Source organism: Chiloscyllium plagiosum, unplaced genomic scaffold (genome assembly GCF_037043375.1).
Source record: "Chiloscyllium plagiosum isolate Xiang-an unplaced genomic scaffold, Cpla_swu_hap1 HiC_scaffold_22, whole genome shotgun sequence".
NCBI lineage: Eukaryota > Metazoa > Chordata > Chondrichthyes > Orectolobiformes > Hemiscylliidae > Chiloscyllium > Chiloscyllium plagiosum.
This window is the reverse complement of record NW_028270160.1, coordinates 18,381,404-18,407,426: the sequence shown is the minus strand read 5'-3', so window position 1 is coordinate 18,407,426 and position 26,023 is coordinate 18,381,404. Positions and strand designations below refer to the sequence as shown.

General features: G+C 39.6%; 1 protein-coding gene across 4 annotated transcripts in view; it reads right to left on the bottom strand.

The window, feature by feature from the left end:
* Positions 1 to 997: 997 nt before the first annotated feature.
* Positions 998 to 26,023, bottom strand: part of entpd1 (ectonucleoside triphosphate diphosphohydrolase 1) — a 120,608-nt gene continuing 95,582 nt past the window's right edge. For 2 of the 4 annotated variants that reach the window (XM_043712869.2, XM_087998823.1), the window contains exons 7-11: positions 19,720 to 19,770; positions 15,908 to 16,165; positions 14,955 to 15,071; positions 8,343 to 8,474; positions 998 to 2,196 (exon numbers count right to left, since the gene is read on the bottom strand). In XM_043712869.2, coding sequence (XP_043568804.1) covers positions 1,990 to 2,196; positions 8,343 to 8,474; positions 14,955 to 15,071; positions 15,908 to 16,165; positions 19,720 to 19,770 — 765 coding nt within the window. In that variant the 3' untranslated portion in view covers positions 998 to 1,989. Of the gene's footprint in view, positions 2,197 to 8,342; positions 8,475 to 13,707; positions 13,818 to 14,954; positions 15,072 to 15,907; positions 16,166 to 19,719; positions 19,771 to 26,023 lie in introns of those variants that run through there. The other 2 variants (XM_087998824.1, XM_087998825.1) reach the window with 2 other exon arrangements.

Here is a 26,023-nt window from a genome sequence, read left to right as displayed (position 1 = left end):
ATAATATTGAGCTTCTTGACTGTTTTTGGAACTACACTTATCAAGGCAAGGGGAAAGTAGTTCGTCACAGTCCCAAAATGTATCTGGTAGATAGTGAACAGGCATTGGCAATCCAAGAAATGAGTTACTTGCCACTGAAGTCTCAGCCTCTCCTCCTCTCTGCTCTTGTGACGTACAAATGGCTGGTCCAGCTTAGTTTCTGGTCAATTGTAACTCCCAGAATGTTGATACTCAGGGATGTTAGAGAGAGCTTGAGTGCATTAGAGAATGAGTGGTAGGGTATGTGCTGGTTTGTTGCACATGTTGGTCGAATTCCACATTATTTCAGCCTGTCGAATGCTATGCAGCAAATTGATATCATGCATACTGTAATACTGCCTCAGTGCCATTGTCAGTCCAGCTGCTCTAGCTGTACACAATTCCCCTGGAGTAGGTGCGACCCTGTGCAGACTGACCCTGAACTGGGGCCGTGACCACAGCAAGCCACACTGTATCAGTAAAAGCTGGGAAGCATATCAGATGGGTGTGTAGACACATTTGGTTAAGATCACTGGTGAGTAGTGAACAAATGGTGCCTGTCTGTTACCTTACAAACAGGTTTCATATGGGCTTTGACACCAGAAGTTGCTGTCAGTGAACCATCCAAACAAACAGAGCCCCTCTCCACTGGATCAGAAATTTCTATGTGATCAAAGGACGTGTGTCTCGTAACAACTTAGATTGAAGAATTGTTAACGTGCAACACAGACTTTGTATCATGAAGTATAAAGTTAGAAAAACAAATTCAATATTGTTTCATTTTCTGTAACTGATTTAAAGAGAAGGAAAGAAAGATTAAATATTTTAAATCTCGAACAATGAACGTCTGAAGGAATGATTCCTTGCTTGTACAAGTTCATTTTCACAACCAAAGAGTTATTTGCTACTAAATATGATTTACCATTCCAAAAAAAAGGGTACTATTACTGGCAAATTTAACAAGAATGTATCGGAGAAGTACAATAACCGCACACATTTGTATTTGAATGATATGTCTGTCAGTAACAAATCAGTACAGCACAATTTCTAAAAGAATAGGACATCTTAGGTAGCAAGTTCCTTATTTGCACAATAAACCTCACATTTTTGGTTCGCCATGTGATTTCCATGTAATAAGCATTTCCATAGCAAAATTTAGCCATTTGCTCAACAAGGAACAAAATCCCAGTCCAGGCATTGGGAGTATTTAATGAGTAGATATCAGGTAATTTCAATATTACAATATTGAGACAACTCATTGCTGGAATTAGGATGATTGCTTAATCCAATGAATCTTAAACAATTCCAGAGAAACTCCACTGCCTGGGGCCTGCTGGAGAGAGTATAGCCAAATTGGATACAAGTAAATTTACTGCATAATACAATTTCAAGCATTTTAATTAATTCATTCACAGAATGTGGGAATTATTGGCTAGGTCAACATTTATTCCCCATTCTGAATTTGCCTGCCCAAGTTGGTACGGACATCCTTCCTGAACCACTGCAGTCCTTGGGGTGAAGGGACATGCACAGTGCTATTAAGGAGGGAGTTCCAAAATTTTTATCCAGTGATACTGAAGGAGTGATAGAGTTCCAAATCAGGATGGCGGGTGACTTGGAGGGGAGCTTGCAGGTGGTCAAGTTCCCATCTATCTGCTGTCCTTGTCCTAAGTTGATAAGAATCACAGGTTTGTAAGATGTTATTGAAGGAGTCTTGATGAGTTGCTTCAGTGCATCTTGTGGATGGTTCACACTTTTGTCACTATGCACTAGTGGTGAAGGGAGTCAACATGAAGATGAATGGATGGAATGCCATAACAATTTCCATAGCAAAATGTGGACATTTGGTCAACAAAGAATAAAATTCCAGCTCAGGTTTTGGGACAGGTAGTAGGTTGCTTTGTCTGAATGGTTTTGAAAGATTAATGGACAGAACATTGGTGCAAGCATATACTGTATTTGTAAATTTAATTACAACTTATCTTGTGCTTTGAAAATTTTTTTCTTAAAAATAAGAAATCCAACGAGTAGCAGAAAGAAGACGAAGATGGAGAAGATGACCATGACTGTTAGATATGAGGCATTGGTGAGGGGTTTGGTGTAAGGCGGTTCTGCAGGGATCATATTTGTAAGATTCATCATGTATCCAAGTGTCCAACCAGCATTTGTTCCTTTAATCTGCAAACAATAAAAAAATCTGAGTAACCATGATGCAAATAGACTGCAACATGGAAAGATATGGAAATAGAAAAGAATGTATGTGGCTACAAAACAGGCAATTGAAAATAGATTAAATCAAACCAATGTCTGCCGATGGATGATTTTCTTCCCAAGTAAGTTGAAAGGCCAAAGAGGAAAGGGAGAGAGAGAGAGACAGGATGCTGCAGTGAACAGAAGAGAGGATCTTGGGGAGGGGATCATAGAGGAAGAGAGATTTTTGCGATAGGAAAGGTGAAACTGGATTTTGACATACAAACATGCTTTTGAGGCTTTGGATTCAAAAGCTGGATATAAATTAAATAAAATTTGCAGGTGATAAATTAGAATAAACAATGGAATCAAGTATTAGAACATGAGCTGGACAAGGTAATTCCATTTATCACAAATAAACACACATTAGAGGGAAAAATTGCTGAGCTATTTGTTTAAGATGATACTAAGGTAAGATGAGAGAGAGAGAGAGAGAGAGAGAGACTCCCTAACAAGGAATCACTTGTTAGGGAGTCAGGTGTGAGAGTAAACATCACTTCTGTTCAGGGACAGGTCAGTTCCTCTTCTATGGTCACATGGTTCATAACATACGTTTGAAGAGAACAGCAAATCAACAGGCAGAAAGCTCTTACCGTCAACCCCCCAGCGTGAAGGTTCCAGTACCATATTAAAGATAACCAGGTAGTCATTCACTCGCTGTGACCCAGGAGCATCCCTGCTGCAAGTGTTGGGCAGGCAATAGGACTGTGATGTGACCACCCAAAGGCTCAGCAAGTGGAATATATAAGCTAAGTGTGTAGCAGTCAGGAGCTGGGTTGGGTGGGGGTACATCAAACCAGTACCGAGAGTTTGAGTGGGCTCATTGTGCTTGGCTTGAGGCTGTGGCCAGGGACAGGAAGGGAAGTGCCGCCAAGGCAGGATAGAGGTAGGGGCAAGGCTGGGGCAGCAACATTGAGGCCTGTCATTTATGTCCCTGCTTCATACCGTCATTGTTATGTCAGTTCAGGATGCAGTTGATAGTTACTCAGGAGGGCTCAGGGGCTGGCAATATCCAGGCATGCTCAGAAAATGCCAATGGGTATCTGATCATTCTTCTGTCTGTAGGAAGAAACCTTTCACAGTTGAAGGACAAGGCCTCAGACTTGCTGAATGTGGGGCTGGGGTTGCCACATACTCGGATCAATGAAGGAGCAAGCAGCTGACCTAGCAGGGACGGACCATGCTTGGATTGTCCGGTGGAGAGTCTGCACTGTCACAGGAATCCTCCAGTCTGCAGTGATCAGATGTACTGACAAAGTAAGACATTGTGTAGATTAGGGTGTGTTCGTAACCATTAGCTAAGTTTGTACCAGGTATAACTCCAACCATGAAGAGTTTTCTTCTTCTCTCCATTGACTCAAATCCTTAACAGCACATTTTGTCAACAACTTGATGTCAAATGAGATCACTCTCACCTCTGCAATTCAACTTTTTTTGTCCATGTTTGAACTAAAGTTGTAATGAGGACAGGGTGGTCATGGCGGGACCCTCAAAACTCTGAGGTGGACACTGGAACCTTGGGAGGAGGAGTAAGAGTAAGCCACTTGGCTCTTCAAGTGTATTTTATCATCCATCCAGATCATGGAAGATCTTCTCATTCCTCACTGTTTCTTTATTATTCCAATAATTCAATATCATTATTATCTAGAAATCTATCAATTACAATTGGTTCTGCTACAACACAGTAGTTCCGTTCTCATGCAATCCAGTGTTATAAGAACATTGCATAACAGCAGCACCATTTAAACTAATGGGGCTGGAATTACGTTATAACCAATACATGCTTTAAAAGTTTGCACTTTCGAAACAGCGCCCCCAATTCCTCAATTGCGTTATAGGGAATTTGCATTAATGAAACGTGCATTATAGCAGAATGACCTATAATTTTTATTTATTCACTCTTGGCATTTGGACATTGTTTGCTGGTCAGTGTTTATTGCACTCTCTAGTTGCACAAGGTAATGGAGAGCTGCTTTCTTGAACTGCTGCAGTCAATGTGAATCAGTGGAGAATTCCAGGATTTTGACCTAGTAACAGTGAAGGAATGGTAATATATTTTCAAGTCAGGATGGACTGTGGCTCAGAAGGGAACTTGGATGTGGTGATAAGCATGGTAACAAAGGATAAGTGTTTTGTCAACCACAAATTCAAAGGACAATGGTTGGCCAATGCACAGCAGCAACCATTCAGACAACATAATGTTAAATGACAGATTGGTCCAAGTATGTCACCAAAGTGTACAGAATTCCATTCAGAAAAGTAGAACATGGTCAGCTTGGACTTGACTGAACCTTGAGTACTATGTTCAGTTCTGGTCATTGAGACATTTGAGAAAAAAAACCTAGGATTATCCTCATTCTTAAAAATCTGAATGTTCAGGAACATTAGAATTTAAGCTCTTCAGATTTGGAAGGAAACGTAAAGCATTTAGTCATTTATATAAATGATTTGGATGTAAACATAGGAGGTATATGCAGATGACACCAAAATTGGAGGTGTAATGGACAGTGAAGAAGGTTACCTCAGATGACAATGGGATCTTGTTCAGATGGACCAGTGGGCTGAGAAGTGGCAGATGGAATTTAATTTAGATAAATGCAAGGTGTTGCATTTTGGGAAAGCAAACCTTAGCAGGACTTATACACTTCATGGTAAGGGCCTAGGGAGTGTTGCTGAACAAAGAGACCATGGAGTGCAGGTTCATTGCTCCTTGAAAGTGGAGTGACAGGTAGATAGGTAGTGAAGACGACATTTGGTGTGCTTTCAGTTATTGACCAGAGTATTGAGTACAGGAGTTGGGAGGTCATGTTGCAGCTGTACAGGACATTGGTTAGGCCACTTTTGGAATATTGTGTGCAATTCAGAAGGATGTTGTGAAACATGAAAGGGTTCAGAAAAGATTTACAAGGATATTGCCAGGGCTGGGGGATTTGAGCTACAGGGAGAAGCTGAATAGGCTGGGGCTGTTTTCCCTGGAGCGTTGGAGGCTGAGGTGTGACTTATAGAAGTTTATAAAATCATGAGGGACATGGATAGGATAAATAGACAAGGTCTTTTCCTTAGGTGAGGAAGTCCACAATGAGCGGGCATAGGTTTAGGGTGAGAGGAGAAAGATATAAAAGGGACCTAACGGGCAACTTTTTCACATAGAGGGTGGTGCATATGTGGAATGAGCTGCCAGCGGAAGTGGTGGAGGCTGGTACAATTACAACATTTAAAATGCATCTGTACGGCTATATGAATAGGAAGGGTTTAGAGGGATATGGACCAAGTGCTGGCAAATGGGAACTAGATTAGGTTAGGTTATCTGGTCAGTATGGACAAGTTGGACCGAAGGATTTGTTTCCGTGCTGTACATCTCTATGACTCTGACTCAGACTTACTGAATGGTCACAATGAGGAGGAGGCTCAGAGTATTTCAATTGTATGGATAGGTCAAGGTATCATAGAATTTAATTATAGAAGTTAAGGTTAGTAATGATAGGAGGAACTGATCAACACATGAATGGATTCCCAGAGCAATGCAACAATAAACACTGGAACATTTAAGAACCAGTGTATGTAGTAAATGAAGATGTTGAAATTATCCTGGCCAATGGACTGAGGTGGAATCCATGTCCTCCCTAAACTAAAATTATGACTTAGAGATAGAGATGTACAGCACAAAAAAAGACCCTTTGGTTCAACTTGTCCATGCCGACCAGATGTCCCAACTCAATCAAGTCCTACCTGCCAGCACCAGGCCCATATCCCTCTAAACCCTTTCTATTCATATAACCATCCAGATGCCTTTTAAATGTTGCAATTGTACTAGCCTCCACCATCTCCTTTGGCAGCTCATTCTATACACGCACCACCCTCTGCATGAAAAACTTGCCCCTTAGGTCTCTTTTATATCTTTCCCCTCTCATCCTAAACCTATGCCCTCTAGTTGTGGACTACCCCTCCCCAGGGAAGAGACTGTCTATTTATCCTATCCATGCCCTTCATGATTTTATAAACCTCTATAAGATCACCCCTCAGGTTCCAACACTCCAGGGAAAACAGCCCTAGCCGATTCAAGCTCTCCCTATAGCTCAACTCCTCCAACCCTGGCAACATCCTTGTAAATCTTTTCTGAACCCTATCAAGTTTCACAACATCCTTCTGAAAGGATGGAGACTAGAATTGCACACAATATTCCAACAGTGGCCTAACCAATGTCCTGTACAGCCGCAACATGACCTCCCAACCCCTGTACTCAATACTCTGACCAATAAAGGAAAGCATACCAAACGCCTTCTTCACTATCCTATATACCTGTGACTCCACTTTCAAGGAGCTATGAACCTGCAATGCAAGGTCTCTTTGTTCAACAACACTCCCTAGGACCTTACCATTAAGTGTACAAGTCCTGCTAAGATTTCCTTTCCCAAAATGCACCCACCTCACATTTATCTAATTTAAACTCCATCTGCCACTTCTCAGCCCATTGGCCCACCTGATCAAGATCCCATTGTAATCTGAAGTGACCTTCTTTGCTGTCCACTACACCTTCAATTTTGGTGTTATCTGCAAACTTACTAATTATACCTGCTACGCTTACATCCAAATCATTTATATAAATGACAAAAAGTACTGGACCCAACACCAATCCTTGTGGCAACCACTGGTCACAGGCCTCCAGTCTGAAAAACAACCCTCCACCACCACCCTCTGTCTTCTACCTTTGAGCTAGTTCTGTATCCAAATGGCTAGTTCTCCCTGTATTCCATGAGATCTAACCTTACTCACTAGTCTCCCATGGGGAACCTTGTTGAACGCCTTACTAAAGTCCATATAGATCATGTCTACTGCTCTGCCATCGTCAACTCTTTTTGTTACTTCTTCAAAAAACTCAATCAAGTTTGTGAGACATGATTTCCCACATACAAAGCCATGTTGACCATCCCTAATCAGTCCTTGCCTTTCCAAATACATGTACATCCTGTCCCTCAGGATTCCCTCCAACAACTTGTTTACCACCGACGTAAGGCTCACTGGTTTATAGTTCCCTGGTTTACCCTTACCACCCTTCTTAAACCGTGGCACCATGTTTGCCAACCTCCAGGCTTCCGGCACCTCACCTGTGACTATCGATGATACAAATATCTCAGCAAGAGGCCCAGCAATCACTTCCCTAGCTTCCCACAGAGTTCTAAGTTACACCTGATCAGGTCCTGGGGATTTATCTACTTTTATGTGTTTCAAGACATCCAGCACTTCCTCCCCTGTAATATGGACATTTTTCAAGATGTCACCACCTATTTCCCTACATTCTATATCGTCCATGTCCTTTTCCACAGTAAACACGGATGCAAAATGCTCGTTTATTATCTCCCCCATTTCCTGCGGCTCCACACAAAGGCCACCTTGCTGATCTTTGAATGGCCTTATTCTCTCCCTAGTTACCCTTTTGTCCTTAATATATTTGTAAAAACCCTTTGGATTCTCCTTAACTCTGTTTGCCAAAGGTATCTCATGACCCTTTTTGCCCTCCTGATTTCCTTCTTAAGTATACTCCTACTGCCTTTATACTCTTCTAAAGATTCATTTGATCTACCTTGTCTATACCTGACATATGCTTCCTTCTTTTTCTTAACCAAACCATCAATTTCTTTAGTGATCTAGCATTCTCTATACCTACCAGACTTTCCTTTCACCCTAACAGGAATATACTTCGTTATCTTATTTCTGAAGGCTTCCCATTTTCCAGCCGTCCCTTTACTTGCGAACATTTGCCCCCAATCAACTTTTGAACGTTCTTGCCTAATACTGCCAAAATTAGCCTTCCTCCAATTTAGATTGGTGAAGGGGGAAATCAGGATTTGGTTAGGGTTAGAAGACAGACAGCAGAGTTTTGGATGTGCAGAAGATTATGGAGGATGGAAGGCGAGAGTCCAACTGGGGATGTAGAAAGCTCTAGTTTGGAGGAGGCAAAGCACAAATTTCTGCAGTAGATGAGTGGGTGGTGCAGGTGACAATGGGCAATATTACAGGTGTAGTTGTCAACAATGGTTTGAGATACTGAGAAAAATGATAAACAGGATACAAACCTTTTTCAAAAACATGATTGTTTTCCAATTACTGGAGGTAAAATTGTAATTCTGCAGGAGGCTGAGGATATATTGTCCAGCAAAGCAGTTTTCACTCAGATATTTTTCATTTATTGAGAATGAATTTCTAACCTATTAAAGAATAAATTGATATGATGAAGAGAAACCAAATATGCAACTCCTGCGATTAATTCACATATTCATTTCTTTAAATCTACAACACAAGGGATGCAGAAATTAGATTGTCAGGCAAACACTATTGTAAACTGGGGAACTTGTAGTTACAGCAGCATCAAACAACATTAACAGAGCCAATCCCAAGATCAAGCTACCACTTAGATGCTTTGGAAAATGTATTTGTAAATAGTGTACAGGCTGGTGTGTTGTCATCATGTGACTGCTTTCTCCACTCTAAGTACTTTCACTTTCATTGGGAGCAGGTAATAAACACTTTTGAAATTGCATCAGAGTCCAACAGAAATTGTGCTGATTTTCTGAGCTGAGAGAGCGCCAGTTCCTTTTTTTTTAGAAAGAAAGCAAAGAATTAAAATCACATTCTGCATCTAGGAAGTGCTGAGTGTGAGAAAATAGGCGTGAATTGTCCATTCCCTGATACTATAGAAAATTAAAGGAATGAGACAGAGCTGGAATTTTTTTTTACATTTTCTTTGTCAAGGCTATGAAATAGATACAAAAAACAAGACTGATCAAATAAGAGCAGCAATCCTGTTTTCAGTGCTGAGAAAGGTAGACAGGATGGTTAAGGCAGTGTTTAGCATGCTTGCATTCATTGCTCAGACCAGCGAGTATAAGCATTAGACTGTCATGTTCAGGTTCTCAGGACATTGGATGAGGTCACTTTTGAAGTACTGTAGCCCTGCTACAGGAAGGACATTATTAAATTGGAGAGGGTTCAGGAAAGATTTACTAGGGTGTTGCTGGAACTGGAAGGTGTGTGTTATGGAAAGGCTAGAAACTTTTACTGCAATGAAGGTTAAAGGGTGATCTTATACAGGTAAGATCATGAGGGGGCATAGATAAGGTGAATAGCAAAGGTCTGTTCTTTAGAGAGGAGAGTTCAAAACTAGGGGACATTTTTTTAAAGAGCGAGGAGAAAAATTTAAGAGACCCAAGGGGCAACCTTTTCTACAGAGGGTAGTTTGTAGGTGGAATGAACCGCCAGAGGAAGTAGTGGATGCAGACACAATTAGAATGTTTGAAAAGACATTTGGATAAGTTCATGAATATAATAAAATGTTTGGAGGGTTATGGACCAGACAGACAAATGGGATTAGTTTCTGTTCAGGAAACTTGGTCAGCATGGACCGAAGTGACTGTTTCTATGCTGTATGACTTGAAGCTGCTAGATCTCACTGAGGAGCAAATAAGATAGACTGAAGAAATCTGAGGCCTTGAAAACATTCATAAGTAACACTGATATAGAGAGTTCAATGTAATTTATGCATACGGCCATCAGGAGGAGTGGGAGGGTATTGATCAGTATGAGATCACACTGTTGCATCTGGCTGAATCCTTTGAGTTTGCACAACTGAAAGATGATCCCAAAAAGATAACAGTGTCTTAGGCATTAGTAATTCCACTGTGAGAACGTCTTCTGAGAGAGGTAATGTTTACTATTAAGAGCTATTGACATGTGCTGAAGTTCACATGTGGTCAAGTATCAGCTGAAGTGAATTAATGAAAGAACAGATAAGAAACTGCATTATGCTGATAGACATTCCAGGTTGAATGAAATCAACGTAAAAATATTTGCAGAAAATAAACAGCAGAAAAATACCAGAGGGAAAGGTGAAAGGAAATTTGTCCAGTGTGGAAAAACCAGTGTTGTAACCACAAGAAGCAGAATTACTTTGCATTCAAAGTATTACTAGAAAGAAATAAAAGCTGATCAAGATGATTGCTGAAGAGATGTCATCCAAAATTCTGACGAACTGACTTTATGATGATACTGACTTTTTCACTATGACAGGTTGGCATTGTGAGTTCTAGAGGTGATAAATACTTTGTGACTGTTAACCAGAAGGAGACATGTAAGACATCATCATGAGCTTCACAGACCTGTATGAAGTGGATTAAGGCAGTGACTTGAAAATTATGGTAAAGTTGAGATTATATGTTGGAATGATACTTTTCCCAAAGCGGAAAAGTGAAGCTGAGAGCTCAGTCCACAGAGAAGAAAAATAGTCCACAGAGAGGAGACACTGGACAAATTCTTCTCCTCTCAGCTGAAGCAAGTCTAAACTTGCTAAGACTGCTAACCCCAACACTTGCCAGAAATGATCTGAGCATTTTGCAGACCCCAATGCCAGACTGCTGACCAGATCCCATATGATTACAAAGATGTTTTTATAGATACAGAATAATGGGTCACACATTGCAGATAGAAAGAAGGAGGAATTTCTTTTCAGAAGGTAGTGAGAATTTGTGGAATTCTTCACAGTTAGAGGCAGAGTTACATATGTGCCAGACTGATAGATTTTTAATCAGTAAGGAAAGGAAGGATTATAGGGGAAAGGCAGGAAAGCAGAGCAGTGGGTTATCAAGTCAGCCATGATCTCATTGAATGGTAGAGCAGACTAGATGGACTGAATGGGCTACTTCTGTTCCTATGTCATATGATTGCACAAGGTCTTGGATATCTTACTGGTGAATGTCATCTCAATGTGAATGAGAGTGAGACCAATTCAAAATCTGCCAAGGAGAGCTCCAAATTCCTTCAGTCCAGCTTAAAAGACAGGATAGAAGAGAAAGAAAACAAGGGAGTGATCAAGAAAGTAATAACTCCTCCAGTCTGGATTAGCAGCATGATAGCAGTGAAAAAAAGGAAGAATGAGAGAGTTCACAGATCTAAAAGTATCTCAATAAAGTTTTGAATAGATTTCATGACCACATTCCAATTGATGAAGAAATTTCACAACAATTTGATGAGGGAAAAATCTTCACTCGGTGTGAAGGATGGTTACTGGCAAGTGAAGCTGAATAAAAGCAGCAGTTTTCATAGAATCTACCTACATCCTGGTCTCCATTCAAGAGATACAGCTCTTGATCCTCATGGCAGTTGGTCTTTCCACCAGTCCTAGAGTGAATCAATGCAGACAGCATATGATAAATCAGTGAGATTCCCAGATTGGAATCTATTGTGGATGATCAATAAGATTACGCTATGGATATGATAAAAGAGGACATCACAGACCACACAAAAATCTAGTCAGTCAGCTTGATAGAATTCACAAGAATACCTGAAGCTGAATAAAAAGATGCAATTAAAAGACAAATTTTAAGTACATGGATCATGTACTAATTGCAAGTGATTTTGTCTAGATCCTGAGATGGTGAGAGCTGGAACAAACATTCAGCAATCAGCAGGTATGAAAGCAGTGAAAAGATTTTTTTGGATTTGTGAACTATTTATGAAAGTATTTGCCCTAATTTGTCAGCAGAGTGTGGAAATCTGCAAGCTCACTGCCTAGGTATTGGGGCACATAAGAAGATGCTGCCTTCACTCTAATCAAACAACTAGTGATGGCCCCAGTGCCAAGGTATTCAGGCTACAATGAAGGCTCAATGTTCTGCCAATGAGACAGGAGTAGGAGCAACCTTTGTGCAGCAAAGGCAACCAGTTACATTTGTATCTAGGGCATCAACGTGAACAGAATGATGCTACACTCAGACCAAGGAAAAGTGTGTAGCTATTGTGGAGAAAGTAAGGACTGCAGATGCTGGAGATCAGAGCTGAAAATGTGTTACTGGAAAAGCGCAGCAGGTCAGGCAGCATCCAAGGAGCAGGAGAAGCGACGTTTCGGGCATGAGCCCTTCTTCAGGAATGAGGCCTCATTCCTGAAGAAGGGCTCATGCCTGAAACGTCGATTCTCCTGCTCCTTGGATGCTGCCTGACCTGCTGCGCTTTTTCAGCAACACATGTAGCTATTGTCTTTGGTTGTGAGTATTTTAATCAATACCTGTTTGGGAGAGGCATAAAATACTTCAAAGGATCTTCCTCAAACTGTTTTATCACTCCAAAGCATCTGCAAATAATGTTTCTTTGTTTGGAGAGATATAATTTGGATATGACATACAAGTACATGAAAGAGATGTTCATTTACAATATACCATCAAGAGCAGCATTTCTGAGAAGACAGTTGAAGATGCGAAGATAGAGCGTGAAATCTTCCAATTTGATTGAGAAGTAATAGTTTGACTTTCTCTGGAAGTTCTCAACCCAACAGATGTTGAATTTGTAGGACAAGTTTCTGACCAAAATCAAACAAGCTTAATAACAAGATGCAGCACTCCAAGTTCTGCAAGATGTAGTGACCATGGCCTGAGATCTCCAAGGCAAAACATGTTGTTCTAAGATAGCATTGGGCATACAAAGATGAACAGATAGTCCAAGATAACATTTTGTACAAATAAAATAATGTTCCCATGTCTTGCAAGATGAGAAAAGAGATGCTGAAGCACTTCCACGCAAACATTACAGTATTGATTTTAGTCTGAGGAAGACAAGAGGAGTGCTCTACTGACAAAACATGAGCCATGAGATTCAGGATCAAATCAGCCAGTGCAGTGCTTGTAATGATTATCAAGCTAAGCAAAGTAAAAAGCCACTCACAATATGTGACATCCAAGACAGACCACAGATGAACCTTGGAGTAGATGTGTTTACTCTCATAAGATTATCTTGTCTATTAATGACATTAACTACTGTTCTGACTACTGAGAGTTAGACCAGCTAACATCAGTGACTGCTAGAGAGACTGTAGAATTCCTGAAAGCATACTTTTGACATTACAGCATTCCCTGATGAGTGACTTAGGCCCTCAGTTCATTAGTGAAGAAAGATTGGGAAATTCAACACCATGCATTATCTCTACACCATCCCCAGTCAAATTAAAAGACTGAAGCAACAGTGAAAATCAGGAAAACCATAAATATTAGTAAGATAGTATGATAAAATCAAGGTGAAATGACAGAAAGCCAAATTTCACTTTCATAGATCTGCCAAATCATTGACAGAAGTGGAGAGCCAGAGTGCAAATGTTCAACACTCAACAAGAGTAAGCCCACATGTCAACTTGATACCTGTGCAGAGTAATTGTCACATCAACCATATACAGTGAATGTGAATTAGCAATATAACATCACAACTGTAGACCTATATACAAGTTTTGAAGTTGTTCCTTCACATCAGCAACTGATCAGGAAGATGTCATCCCACCATCTACCCCAAGTACAGAACAATTATCAGTCCCATGGGTTGGCTGTTCCTCAACAAAGGAAATGGCTCAGCAACAACAAGTACTGTTGTATTATAGAGAAGATTCCAGATCAGATAGGCCTGTACCTTCAAGACATTATATGGCATCATGACATGTGATGTTCTGGTATAAAGGTACACGTTTCCCTGCAGTCAGTCTGTCATTGAATCAGTGTAGAATCTTCAGCCAGTCAGCTCTGTGTATGCAATGTACAGTTACATCATTAAACAGAGAATACAGACTGCTTGTAACCTATAATATTGTAGGCATGTAAATAGTTATTATAAATTGACTTCCAGACATCTGTCTCAACAAGAACCTGGCTTGCTGTGGTAAATACTACATGAACTAACATACAGAAAACCACACAGTGAGACAGTTACCATGTGACAACACTCCTTTGAGAAGAAACCTAATCCTAGGAACAAGTAGATCCCAGACAAACCACCAACTACATGCACATGTACCATTCGTAAACATGCACAATTTAAGGATGGTGTGCATAACTAACCTGCAGAGACTTCCAAAAATGGGATTAGCTAGAATTAAGACAGTTTGTTAGTGGATTTTCTTTGTGAACTACTGAGAGAGGGTAACACGTGGCTACAAAATTTTAATGCATGTGATTTTTTAAAAATGAAAATGGAGAAGTTTGGAGAAATGCAGTGATACATATTGGCTGGCTTGCTGTAGTCATATGACCTCTATGGCTGCTGAGTGATTTCATTTGAGTTGTGGCATCTATTAAACATATTACTTCAAACATTCCTACTGATAAGAAAAAGAAAACTAAGATAAGAAAATAAGGTGAGGAATGAAATAACCTGAAGGAGGGTGGAGGGAAGGCTACAAACATTGGAATGTAAAAAGAATAGAGAAATATTGTCCTTTTGAGGATTACTGGCTGTAGCTTTCTGCTCTTATATTTGCTTTCCTGGTTGGGAAGCAGCAATATTGGACCAGATCTTCTATTTTCTCATGAAAGTTTGTACTGCTTCTTCAGAAGTCAAGACTGTTGTATGATGCCACTCTCATCAGTGTTGTGACTATGTACCTGGACTTACCTCAGTCAGCTCAGTACGAAGGCAAATGGCAAATCCCATGGACCTCTTGCTGAATTCTACCTACTAATCCTCTTGTACTGAGAGCTCCTTTTGGTACATGCCTGAGATTTTGCAATAAAATAGATTTCTCTTGCAGTAGTAAACTCCAGCTCCAGTAAGGGCCAACCAGTACTGTGTCAGTCCCAGCCCTTAACTGCACTCTCTGATTCTGAGGCAGGAATAGCTTGTGTTGTCGAAGTGACACATCAGGCCAAAGAGCTCACACCTACCTCAGCCCATGGCTTCAAACAGAATGCCTTCACCCTCTGCTGTGCTGTGGACAAATCATAAGGCTTTTCACTTGTCAGATTAAAAAAGTCCATCACAAAATAATATGCAGAGAATGCCTGTGGGAACAGAAGGAGAAATGGAATAAGGAAAATAAATTTTGATTAGTCAGCATTCCTCAACCATGATTGTCCCACAAACCTTAACTATTCTCCAGAATATTGTTCAACTTTTAAAACGACGTTTGATTTTCTCCTGCAATACATGGATAGGAAATCCCAGGATATAGTCACAGGGACCAGTGCTATAATACCTTATTTAATCTCACAGTATGGAAAGAGAACTCTCAGCCAAGTAAATTTAACTATGGGTTAGCTCTGACAGGAGAAATAAGAAGAAATAAAGTGGAGTGCTGTGTGATTTCAGAAAAATTGTTTTTACATTGAAAGGAATTATCTACAAAATGGTTTAGAGTGGCCTGATAATGTCACGCTGAAGCTTGAGAAATATCAAGCTGAGAGAAAAACAACAACATGATACTAAGGAGATACAGATACTGAGAACGTATGTGTAGACTAACAGGAAAGGACAAAAATCAGGAACCAGTGCATGGTCATGTCAGCGAAGATCATAAAAGCATCAAAGAAAGTAGCTGAGAAGGGTTTGAAATTGTCTGGTCTGTTATTATAGCAAATTGTTAAACAGATGATTGGGGTTAATTGATTGAGTGGACAGAAAAGAGTACAGCCTTGACAAGCTCTGCATGTAAACTGGTTATTAATTGGAGACATGGGTGGTTTAATGGTGATGGGTAAGGTTGAAAAGTAACACAGGTGGTTAGGTGATTGGAAAATAATCGTGTGAAAGCACTTCTGTACTGTGTCACTGAGGGAGCACCTGTTTACATTGTTTAGTTTAGAATGAGAGAGTTTCATACAATATACATAATACTTACTCCAAATTTTCCATGGACCTTTGGCTGATAAACCCCATTAAATGAACAGCTGCTCCAGGTACAAACACTGAAATTAAAGATGCTTCTGATGTAGCGATCGCATTGGTCAAAGTTCCCTGTCCCAATGATCCTCACCATTTGCTGAATTATATTGTGCTGTGCAGATGTGCATGGACTATTAAATAATTCAGTCACATTGATTGTTCTTATGTATCCTTTGTTAAAACAGGGGTTCAAAATGGTTCCATTGTCAGTAATCTGAAAAGAAACAAAAAGTCAATCTATTCAATACAGCTAATACTTAACCTGCACACACAGAGCATTTAAATTTTGCGCTGATGTTTGTAAGGCCTATGCTAGCATGCATACAATCTATTTAGGAGCTGGACTGTTGGAAAGCCAATGGCAGGATGAATTTGAGATTAACTTTAAAGATCTTAGCCTGCTACCTCATGGTGAGGCAGTGGCAAAGTGGTATCTTCACTGAACTCATAATTCTAAGGCCCACATTTATGTTCAAACTCCACCTTAGCAGATGGTAAAATGTGAATTAAATTAAGAAACCTAGAATTTAAAGAGCTGATCAAGTGACAGTCATGTAACCACAGTCAATTGCCATAAAAATCAATCTGGTTCACTAATGTCCTTTAGGGAAGGAAAACTATTGCCCTTACCTGGCCTACATGTGATTCCAGATCTACAGCAATTTGGTTGACTCTGAATTTCCCTCAGAATTGTAAAAAAACTAGCATCCAAATTCAGCAGATAACAGGGAAGACAAATGGAATATTGGCCTTTATTTTGAAGGGAATGGAGTATAAAAAATTTGGAGGTCTTGCTGAAAGTTTACAGGGAATGGGTCAGATCACCTTTGGAATATTGTGAACAGTTTTGGTCCCCTTATCTAAGAAAATATACATTTCCATTGGAGGCAGTGCAGAGAAGGTTCAGTTGGTTGATCCTTGGCATGGATGAATTTTCTAATGATGAGAAGTTGAGTAGATTGGGCCTATACTGATGGGAGTTTAAAAGAATGAGATGCAATCTTATTGAAACATTCAAGATATTCAGGGAGTTTGACAGGGTAAAGGTTGTTTCCCTTGTTCTAGAGTCTAGGACCAGAGGGCCTAATCTCAGAATATGAGGTTGCCCACTGAAAACAGATGAAGATGATTTTCTTCTTTCAGTGGTACTGAATGTGTGAAATTCTTTACTGCAGAGAGCTGTCAAGATTGGGTCAGTAAGTGTATTCAAGACTGAGATAGACAGATTTTCAAACAGGAAAGGAATCAAGAGTTTTGGGGAAAAGACAGGAAAGTGGAGTGGAAGATTATCAGACCAGCCATGATCTGATCGAATGGTGGGGTATTTCAATGGGCTGAATGACTTAGTACTATTCCTATTGTTAGCGTGGATGAAATGATATCACTCCGAGCCCAGAGTGCGGTTCAACAATCGGTAACGTTTATTACTGCAGTAACGCTGGCGGAGGTCCACCGAGGTTCGAATCTCGGCTGCTCTGCTGTTCCCGCACGCAGCTTCATATTATATACTTTTAGTTGTCAGGATGTGTGAGATTTGAGGATGAATGGGATGATAGTTCCCCATCATCACTGGAGTAGGTGCGAATAGGCTGTTTCCTGCCGTCCCAGGAGAGTTGCAGGGCACGCACAATAGGGTGCTAATTGGTTTATGTAAAACGGGTCCAGGTATTATCTGCTTGTCTCTCTCTGTGAGGGCAGGGGCTAGCACCCCCCTTTGTTCCCTTGGGGTGTTGGTGTGTATTGGTCTGTCCGTACCTGTCTGGTGGATGCCTGTCCTTTGTGTCAGAATGGCTCCGTATCGATGGGTATGGGTGTGTTTCAGTCAGTCTCTTGACGTGATTAGGAGATGGGTTTCCATATTTAATTAATTCCGGAGTTTTGGCCCATGAGTCAGGGGTAATGTTGGTCTAGTGTGGACTCTATCTGTCCTCTGTCTCCTATCTCCCAGTCACGTGGGCAGACTGGCAGCTGCTGAGTTTTTGTGGGTTTTAAAGCTGCGACTGCTGTTTAAAACACAAAAATGAATTCTTATCGTTTCCTGATATAAGCATAGTCCCGTGGCAAATGCAGGGCGGCTCTGATGCCCGCTTGCACTATGGTCCTGTGGGTTCTGAAACAGCCCGAGCAAGCCACTTAGTTCAAAGGCATTTAGGGATGGGTGATGCCAGCGAGTCCTACATCGCTTCAAAGAATATAGAGAAAGAAGCTGTGCAAATAGTAATTCTCCTCCAAGCTGCTTTAGAAAAAAAGCATTTTTTTCAGAAGGAGTCAAATTTAAAACAGCAGCAAAAAATGGAGCTGACTGCAAAAGTTTTGGGTAGATATTAAGAATATTCTACTTATAAACAGCTGTAGCCTATGTACAAGGTTAGCATGGATTAAAAAATAAAGTTGGTGCACAAGCATGAAAACAGTAGTTTGTAGGCCTCCAGAGGATCTGGTGTATCCTGATATTCCCTCAAAATGAATAGGCTACATTCAACAATAATTTAATCTTATGATTCCCTCCAACGTGACAAAACACGTGAAGACATTTCACAGAGTGTAATCAGACATTTGAGCTGAAGAATAAGATAGTGGGAACAGTGACCAAAAGCTTGTTCAAAGTGGTACATTTTTAGGATTGTTTTAAACAAAGATAGGGATTGGAAATATTAGGAGTAGGAACATAAGAACAGGAGTAGACCGTTCAGCCTAACAAGCCTGATCCACCATTTATAACAACTATGGCTGATCGAATACTTCAATGCCTTTTACCTACCCTATCCCCATAACCCTGTATGCCACTGCTAATCAGAAATCTATAAATTTCTATTGTAAACATACTGGAAAAGACTGAACTTCCACAGTCTTCTGTGTTAGAGAATTTCAAATGTTCACAATCCTTTGAATAAAAAATTTCTTCTCATCTCAGACTTAAGTGGCATCCATTTTAGGCATCTTATTTTTAAATAAATATACTTGAAGCTCAAAACTTGAGAGAACAGAGACCCAGTTTGCCCAATCTCTCTTCATAGGATAGTCCTACCATCCTAGGAGCATGTTTGGATGGACGTTGGCCTTGGCAGTTACATTCATTTAAACAAGTAGCAGTGTGGGTCACTCAGCCCCTTGAGCCTGGTCTGCCATTCAATAAGATTCTGAATGTTACCTCAAATCTGTACTGCCACTTACGCCAATAACCTTTCACTATTTTGCTTAACAAGGCTATTCACCTCGGGCTTAAAAATGTTCAAAAGCTCTGCATCCATTATCTTTTCAGAAAGCGAGTTCCAAAGACTCACGACACTGTGTGAAACCATTTCGCTTCATCTCTGTTTTAAATGGTGATCCCTGAATTTTAAACCCTGGTTCTAGATTGTCTTTGAAGAGAAAACTACCTCTCCACACCAGCCTTGTGAAGACTTCTCAGCATCCTGTTTGTTTCGATGAAGTCACTTCTAACTCTTCTGTACGCCAGCACATAAAAGCTTAGCCTGCCCAACCTTTCCTCCTAAGACAATGCATCCATTCCAGATATTAGTCTAGTAAACTTTCTCTGAACTGCCTTCAACTCATTTATCTCCTGTCTTTCAAAAGGAAATCAATACCATACACGGCACTCCTGATGCAGGATTACAAATGCTTTGCATGATTGAAGATGAAGATATGGTTACCAATGGTCGGCTGAAAGAAGTTGAGAATGCATAAGATATTAGAATAGGAGGATCATGTTTTTTGGAAGGTTGTTGGGCTGATGATAGTATGGCCAATGAAAATTAAACATACTTCTGGGCTTATTCTGCTTCTTCTCCCCACAGCCTTATCCCCTTGTCCATTCTGCAACAAATGATAGAGTGTAATATATCACTGTAATAAAAAACCCAACAGAACAGCAATTGCCAACAGCTTTGAGGTACTTTGAGCATATTTTGTTGCAAATATTTTGCTATCTAGACAAAGATTCATAGAGTCATAAAGTTCATGAAATGACTTTCTATGAATATATAACTATCATTTTGCATAAAAATGGAACATACCAACTGTAATCAGTTTGGGACAGATCACAAAGGTGTTGCCAAGAAAATTCAGGGGATGGTCAACATGCCAAAAGAATTCTGGGTTGAAATTTGAAGAGGAGTCAGACCAGGATCAAGTGGTCAAGAAGAGATGGTCAAGGGAATAAGTTCTTCCTCATTCTCCACTGATCATTTTCAAGATCATTTTTCAATATTAAAAGGAACCTGAACCATCCACATCTTGACCTTCATGCCAAGCATCATTCATAACTAAATTTTGTTTTCTACATTCCTGACAAAAGGCTACATGATTGTATTAAGGCTCACAGACACTTGTCTTTCAATCATCTTACTGGAAGCAAGATTTGGGAAGTAGTCTTTTGGTTTGTTTCTGGTTTCTTCCAGTCTGGCACAACTGTTGACTTGTATCCATTTTCTGGCTAAATTTCACATCCAAATTAAAATATATTGTGCGTTGTTCATTTACTTTTTATTGTTAGGTTCTCATTCATGGATATCAAAAAGGAATTGGATATATATTTGAAACAGAAACTTTTCAGTTCTTAGGGAAAAAGAACAGTGGAGGAGAACTAACTGGATACCTCTTTCAGAGAGCCAACACTGTCACAATGGGCCAAATATCCTTCCTTTACGTTGTATGTTTCCTTAATTCTAAACCAGGAACTCTTAGTTTAAAAAAGTCTCCACTCCTGGATACACCCTAGCTCATCAATGCCAATTGTAAAGCAGTATAAGAATCATTCTCTACACTTTTGATTGTGAACTGAAATGGAAACATTGTTTTAAAATCAAGGATTGTGCAAGCAGTTGCTACACTTTTAAAAACAAGTTACTGAAACTAATTTTGTGTGGTACGTACACTGCTGTTTTATTTTAGTTGGGACATAGCTGTTTGTTGATGGCCTGGCATCAATCTGGGCACTTATTTTTTTCAATGCATTTAGATACATTGTGATATACATCTGGGAGTCAGACCTCCTGCCTAAGAGGTAGAGACACTGCCACTGTGCCACAAGAGCCCTCCATCAGTGTGTGCATGTAGAATGAATCAATTGTTCTTACTAAGTACAGGAATCTGGTTGTTTTTTCTGTTAAATAGATTCTAACAGACAGGTAAATCACTGACTTTGCAAGCACTAATTCAAGCGTTAACTTTTGTGGTGACTGTAAGTAATAGTGCAGCTTGTGAATCAGCACACTTTTCCAAGTGACAAGAGAATGAGGACTCATGCTGCATTATTTTGAAGTAGTGTAGTGACAATGATTTTAGTATGGTATTCGTCAGTGATGAAGGTTAAAAACCAGGTTCTGTACTGCAAATAAGAAATGGGTCAGATGTTGCAAATTTCCTGCAGGTGGCAGCATTAATCCTGACAGTCTTTAACTCCAAAAGATTTGGAACTTGATTTGGCAAGTTGGTAGAAGTGAATCTGCTTGCTTAAGCTAAGAAGACAGATAGAATTAAAGTACTAACAGAGCATTTTTTGGTTGAGTAGAAAGGCAAGAAGGATCATGCACTCCAGGTAGTGAAACATTCGAATTAGGTAATATTGAATTACAGTTAAAGCAACTTGAACTAAAAAATTGAATTTATCTAAAACTCCGGTATCTCACTTTTTAGATTAGAATCAATCTAAACATCATGGCATAGACATAGAACACAGGGGGCCAACACCTTCAACATATTGTCTAGCTATCACCATTGTTAACAGCTAACCCGAGAATGCAGCTTTTTAAAAAAAATGTTTGTGATTTACACATGAAAGAAGTGAAACTATCACTGTATTCTAACAGATGAAAGGCTTAAGAGACAATCAATTTTTCAATGTATAATTTCAGTTACATCACACTGTAAATTTTTGCTATAAATTCTGTGTGTTAGGATTGAGCCCTCCACTACCACCTGATGAAGGAGCGTCGCTCCGAAAGCTAGTGTGCTTCCAATTAAACCTGTTGGACTATAAGCTGGTGTTGTGTGATTTTTAACTTTGAACTAAAAAGGCTTGAGATGAAATTCCAAAGAGCAGAAAAAGACAAAACAAGAGAGAGTTGAGAAGGAAAATGGTATAGAACTAAAAATGTAAATAATAAAATTAAAATTAGAGTGGCAAAGGATAAGAAAAGGAAGACAAGAGCAAGAAAAAGAGAGAACATGAATATCAGTTGAAAATGATGTCTGTTTAAAAAAAGACAAGAGATGCCAATGCATGTTCTGATGAGGAGAATCCAGTTCATAATCTAAATTCCAGAAAGGAAATGTTTACATTTGTATGGGTCCTGGCAAAATTTGAGGAAAAGAATGTGGAGACATTCTGACCAGTTGATAAGTAAAGTAATGGAAATTTACACTTTGTTGTCACAGGAATTTCAAGGAATTGGAATGCTGTAAACAAAACAGCATATGAGTTGGCTCCATATGAGTTAGTGCCTGAGGCATTATAGGTTTTGAAAATTAAGGAACAGCCTAGGCAAAATGAATTTTTAAAAGTAATTTTGACAAGTGAATATAAATATTAGGACCTGAAACACAGTAACAGGAACAGGAGTAGGCCACTCAGTTTGTCAAGCCAGCCTATTCAAAAGTATCAAGGCTGATTGAACATTTCAATATCTTTTATCCATCCCATAATCCTGTGTGTCATTGGTAAGCAAACATATATCAATCTCTACCTTAATTATACTCAAAGACTAAGATTCCACAGTCCTCTATGGTACCGAATTTCAAATGCTTATAATTGTCTGAAGAAAAAAAAACTTCTCGTACCTAAGTGGCATCCCCTTATTATTAAATTGTGCCCTCTGGTTTGAGACTTTCCGACCAGTAGAAACATCTTACCTGCACCTACCTTGGCTATCCCTTTAAGTATTTTGTAAGGTTCAATGCCATTCCTCTCATTCTTCGAAATGCTAGAGAATACAGGTTCGGTTTGCCAAATCCCTCTTCATTAAATAGTCCTGTCATCCTGGGAGCAAGTCTGCTTAATCTTTGTTACATATCCTTTATGGCAATAATATTTTTCCTGAGATAAGGTGACCAAAACTGCACACAGTACTCAAAGTGTGGTCTAACCAAATCCCTGCACAAATGAAGCAAGGCTTCATTACTCCTGTACTGAAATCCTCTTGCAATAAAGGCTATTCCTAATAGCTCGCTGCATCTGCATGTTAACCTTCTGTCACTTATCATCAAGGACACCTAGGTTCCTTTGTATATATACCCTTTCCAACCTCTTACCAATTGAGAAAAGGTCTACCTATCCAATCCTCCTTCCAAAGTGGATAATCTCACATTTTTCCACATTATACTCAACTATCATGTTCTTGCCCATTCACTGATCCTGTCCAATCCTCCTGAATCCACTTTGCATCTTGGTCACAGTACACATTTCCATTTCGCTTTGTAACATTTCCAAACTTGAAGGTGACACAGTCAGTCAGTTTTCACATCCAGACCTTTGCTATATTTTGTGAACAATTGAGGCCCAAGTACTGATCACATCCTGCCATTATGAAAAAGACCCCTTTGTTCCTACTGTTTTCTGTCTGTTGGTCAATAATAATCCAGGCTAGTACATTACCTTCTATCCCATTAAATGTTCTAACAAGCCCCCTGTGAGGAACTTTAATAAAAGCCTTCTGAAATAACGTCCATTGGTTCAAAAGTATCAATTCCGTTAGTAACAGTTAAGGTTCCCTCTAATTATTTTTTCTACTGTGTGGACTTCCAAGGTCCTTGTGTGGCAACAGCTTCCAAAATGGAATGTCAATGCTCGGCACAGTGTCAGCAATCTGATTGGTATGCACAGAACCTCTGAGTAGCTGCACAGCAGGAACGTTAGCAACATTTTCAAAAACTTCCAACAAACTTGCCAAGCATGATTTTCCTTTTCACAAATATAATCTGTCTATGACCAATCAGATCATTATCATCCAAGTGCCTATTTATCATATGCTTTATAATAGATTTCAGAATTTTCCCTACTAATAATATGGCTAACAGGTCTGTAAAATAGGAGCAGCAGTGGAGGATTTGGTCCTTCAAGCCACCTCGGTCGTCTAGTATGTTCATGTCTGATCATCTAACTCAGTGCTCTATTTCTGCTTTCTCCCCATACCTTTTGATCCCTTTAGCCCAAGAACTATTTTCTCCTCAAATGCAATCAATGTTTTGACCTCAGTTGCTCTGGGCAGAGCATTCCATAAGCTCACCACTCTCTGGGTGAATAATAAATATCTCCTCATCTCAGTCCTTAATGGCTTATCCTATGTTCTTAGATTGTGACCTCTGGACTTCCTTATCATCGAGAACATCATTCCTGCATTTATCCTGTCTAGTGTTTTTATGGGTTTTAAATGAAAGCCAAAGGTTATCAGCCTGACACCGACTCTCCAATTGGGCCTTGGGCAGCAACATAGCTTCAACGCTGGTAAGGCGGGTGGTCTCTCTCTCTCTCTCTCCCCTTTTCTCTGCAGTAAAACTGTTTTGAACCTGAGGGAAGCTAGTTACTTTCACCAGTTGTTGTAAGCTGTTGTCTTTAGCCAGTAACTAACAGACTTTTTAGCTGTATACCAATCACCCTTTGCCTCCTGCAAAGAATTGAACAAACCTGGAGGACATAGATTAAAAAACAGAAAGCCCTTGCAAGTAAAAAGAACATCTCAATGAACCCTATAGACTGGTGCTATTGAACTGTGTTTCACAGTACTTTTTCTTCACCTTTCAGATTTATTTTCTTTTGTTGCTGTCTGCTTTAAAAAGAGTTAGAGTTTTAATTAGTACAGCCATACGTTGTCAGTTCATTGCTGTGCACTTGTGATTAGAATTTACCTATTTGTAATAAAGCAATAGTTCTTATTAAGTACAGGAACCTGATCAGTTTTTTTGTTAACTTGATTCTATCAAATTTTGGACTTTGCATTCTTTAATTAAATCGTTAAATCTTGTGGTGACCTTGGGCGTAATGCAGCTTGAGAATTGATATATTTTTCTAAGTGGGTCATAACACAAGTCTTGGTGAAGACTAAAGGAAACAATAAAGACACATTTCCTTAGGATCTGCCAGTCTCCAATTAAAGTTCGTACAAGTGACCAGTGGAACCTTCATGACATGTAAAGCCCTCAGTCATTACTTAGATGCTTTTTCTATGGAGGTTGGACATTTGAAATTTTAATTACTGATCTCTTAATTAAAAGAAACCTGAATCAAACAGCCTTCCGCAGTAACATTTCAAAAAATGCATAATATTGGAAACTTCACGGAATGTGATAATTAGAAGTACCTTCTCATACCACTGTTACCATCCATAATCATCTTACCTTAATTAGCACTGTCACTCTCTGTAAGATCACTACCACCATTCTATGACATTTTAGATACTGTTATACTCTTGAGAACATAATCTTGCTCAGTTTCTATTTACACATTTTCTTCAATGAGGACAATACTATCCTTTATTAAGAAAGCCATCTACTGTCTCCAGGATTTTATGAGTCCTGTATTATTATTTGAATGTCCCTTCACAATTATGATAATACTGCTGATAAGCATTATATTGCAGACTGTCAGCACAGTTATCCCTAAGGCTACATGAAAATTTTGTCAAAATAACACCAAATTCATTCAACGTACAGTATCAATAACCCTCACAAGGCCATTGCAAAGATGCCAGACGTATGATGTCACCATAGTTAGAGCACCTGCAATGAGGTTCCTATCCATAAAAGGAGAGAACTTTGCATAATGCCTTTCATGACCTCATGGCATCAAAATACTTTATAGGGAATGACATTCTTTTGAATACAGACACGGTTATGATGGTAGGATACCATTTCCTTCTGTGAAGGTGCTGCAGTATTATATTTTTTTCAACCAACAAAAATTCGCTATCATTGTAATAATATGTTGACATTGTAATCATTAGTTTTCCATCCTCTCTGATAAGATTTCCAAACTCCAGCAAGATGCTGACCCTCCCGGCAGCAATGCAGCCCACTTGAAGCTCAAGCACAGTGAATAGGTTGTGCTTCCAAGCAACATTAATATTATATAACA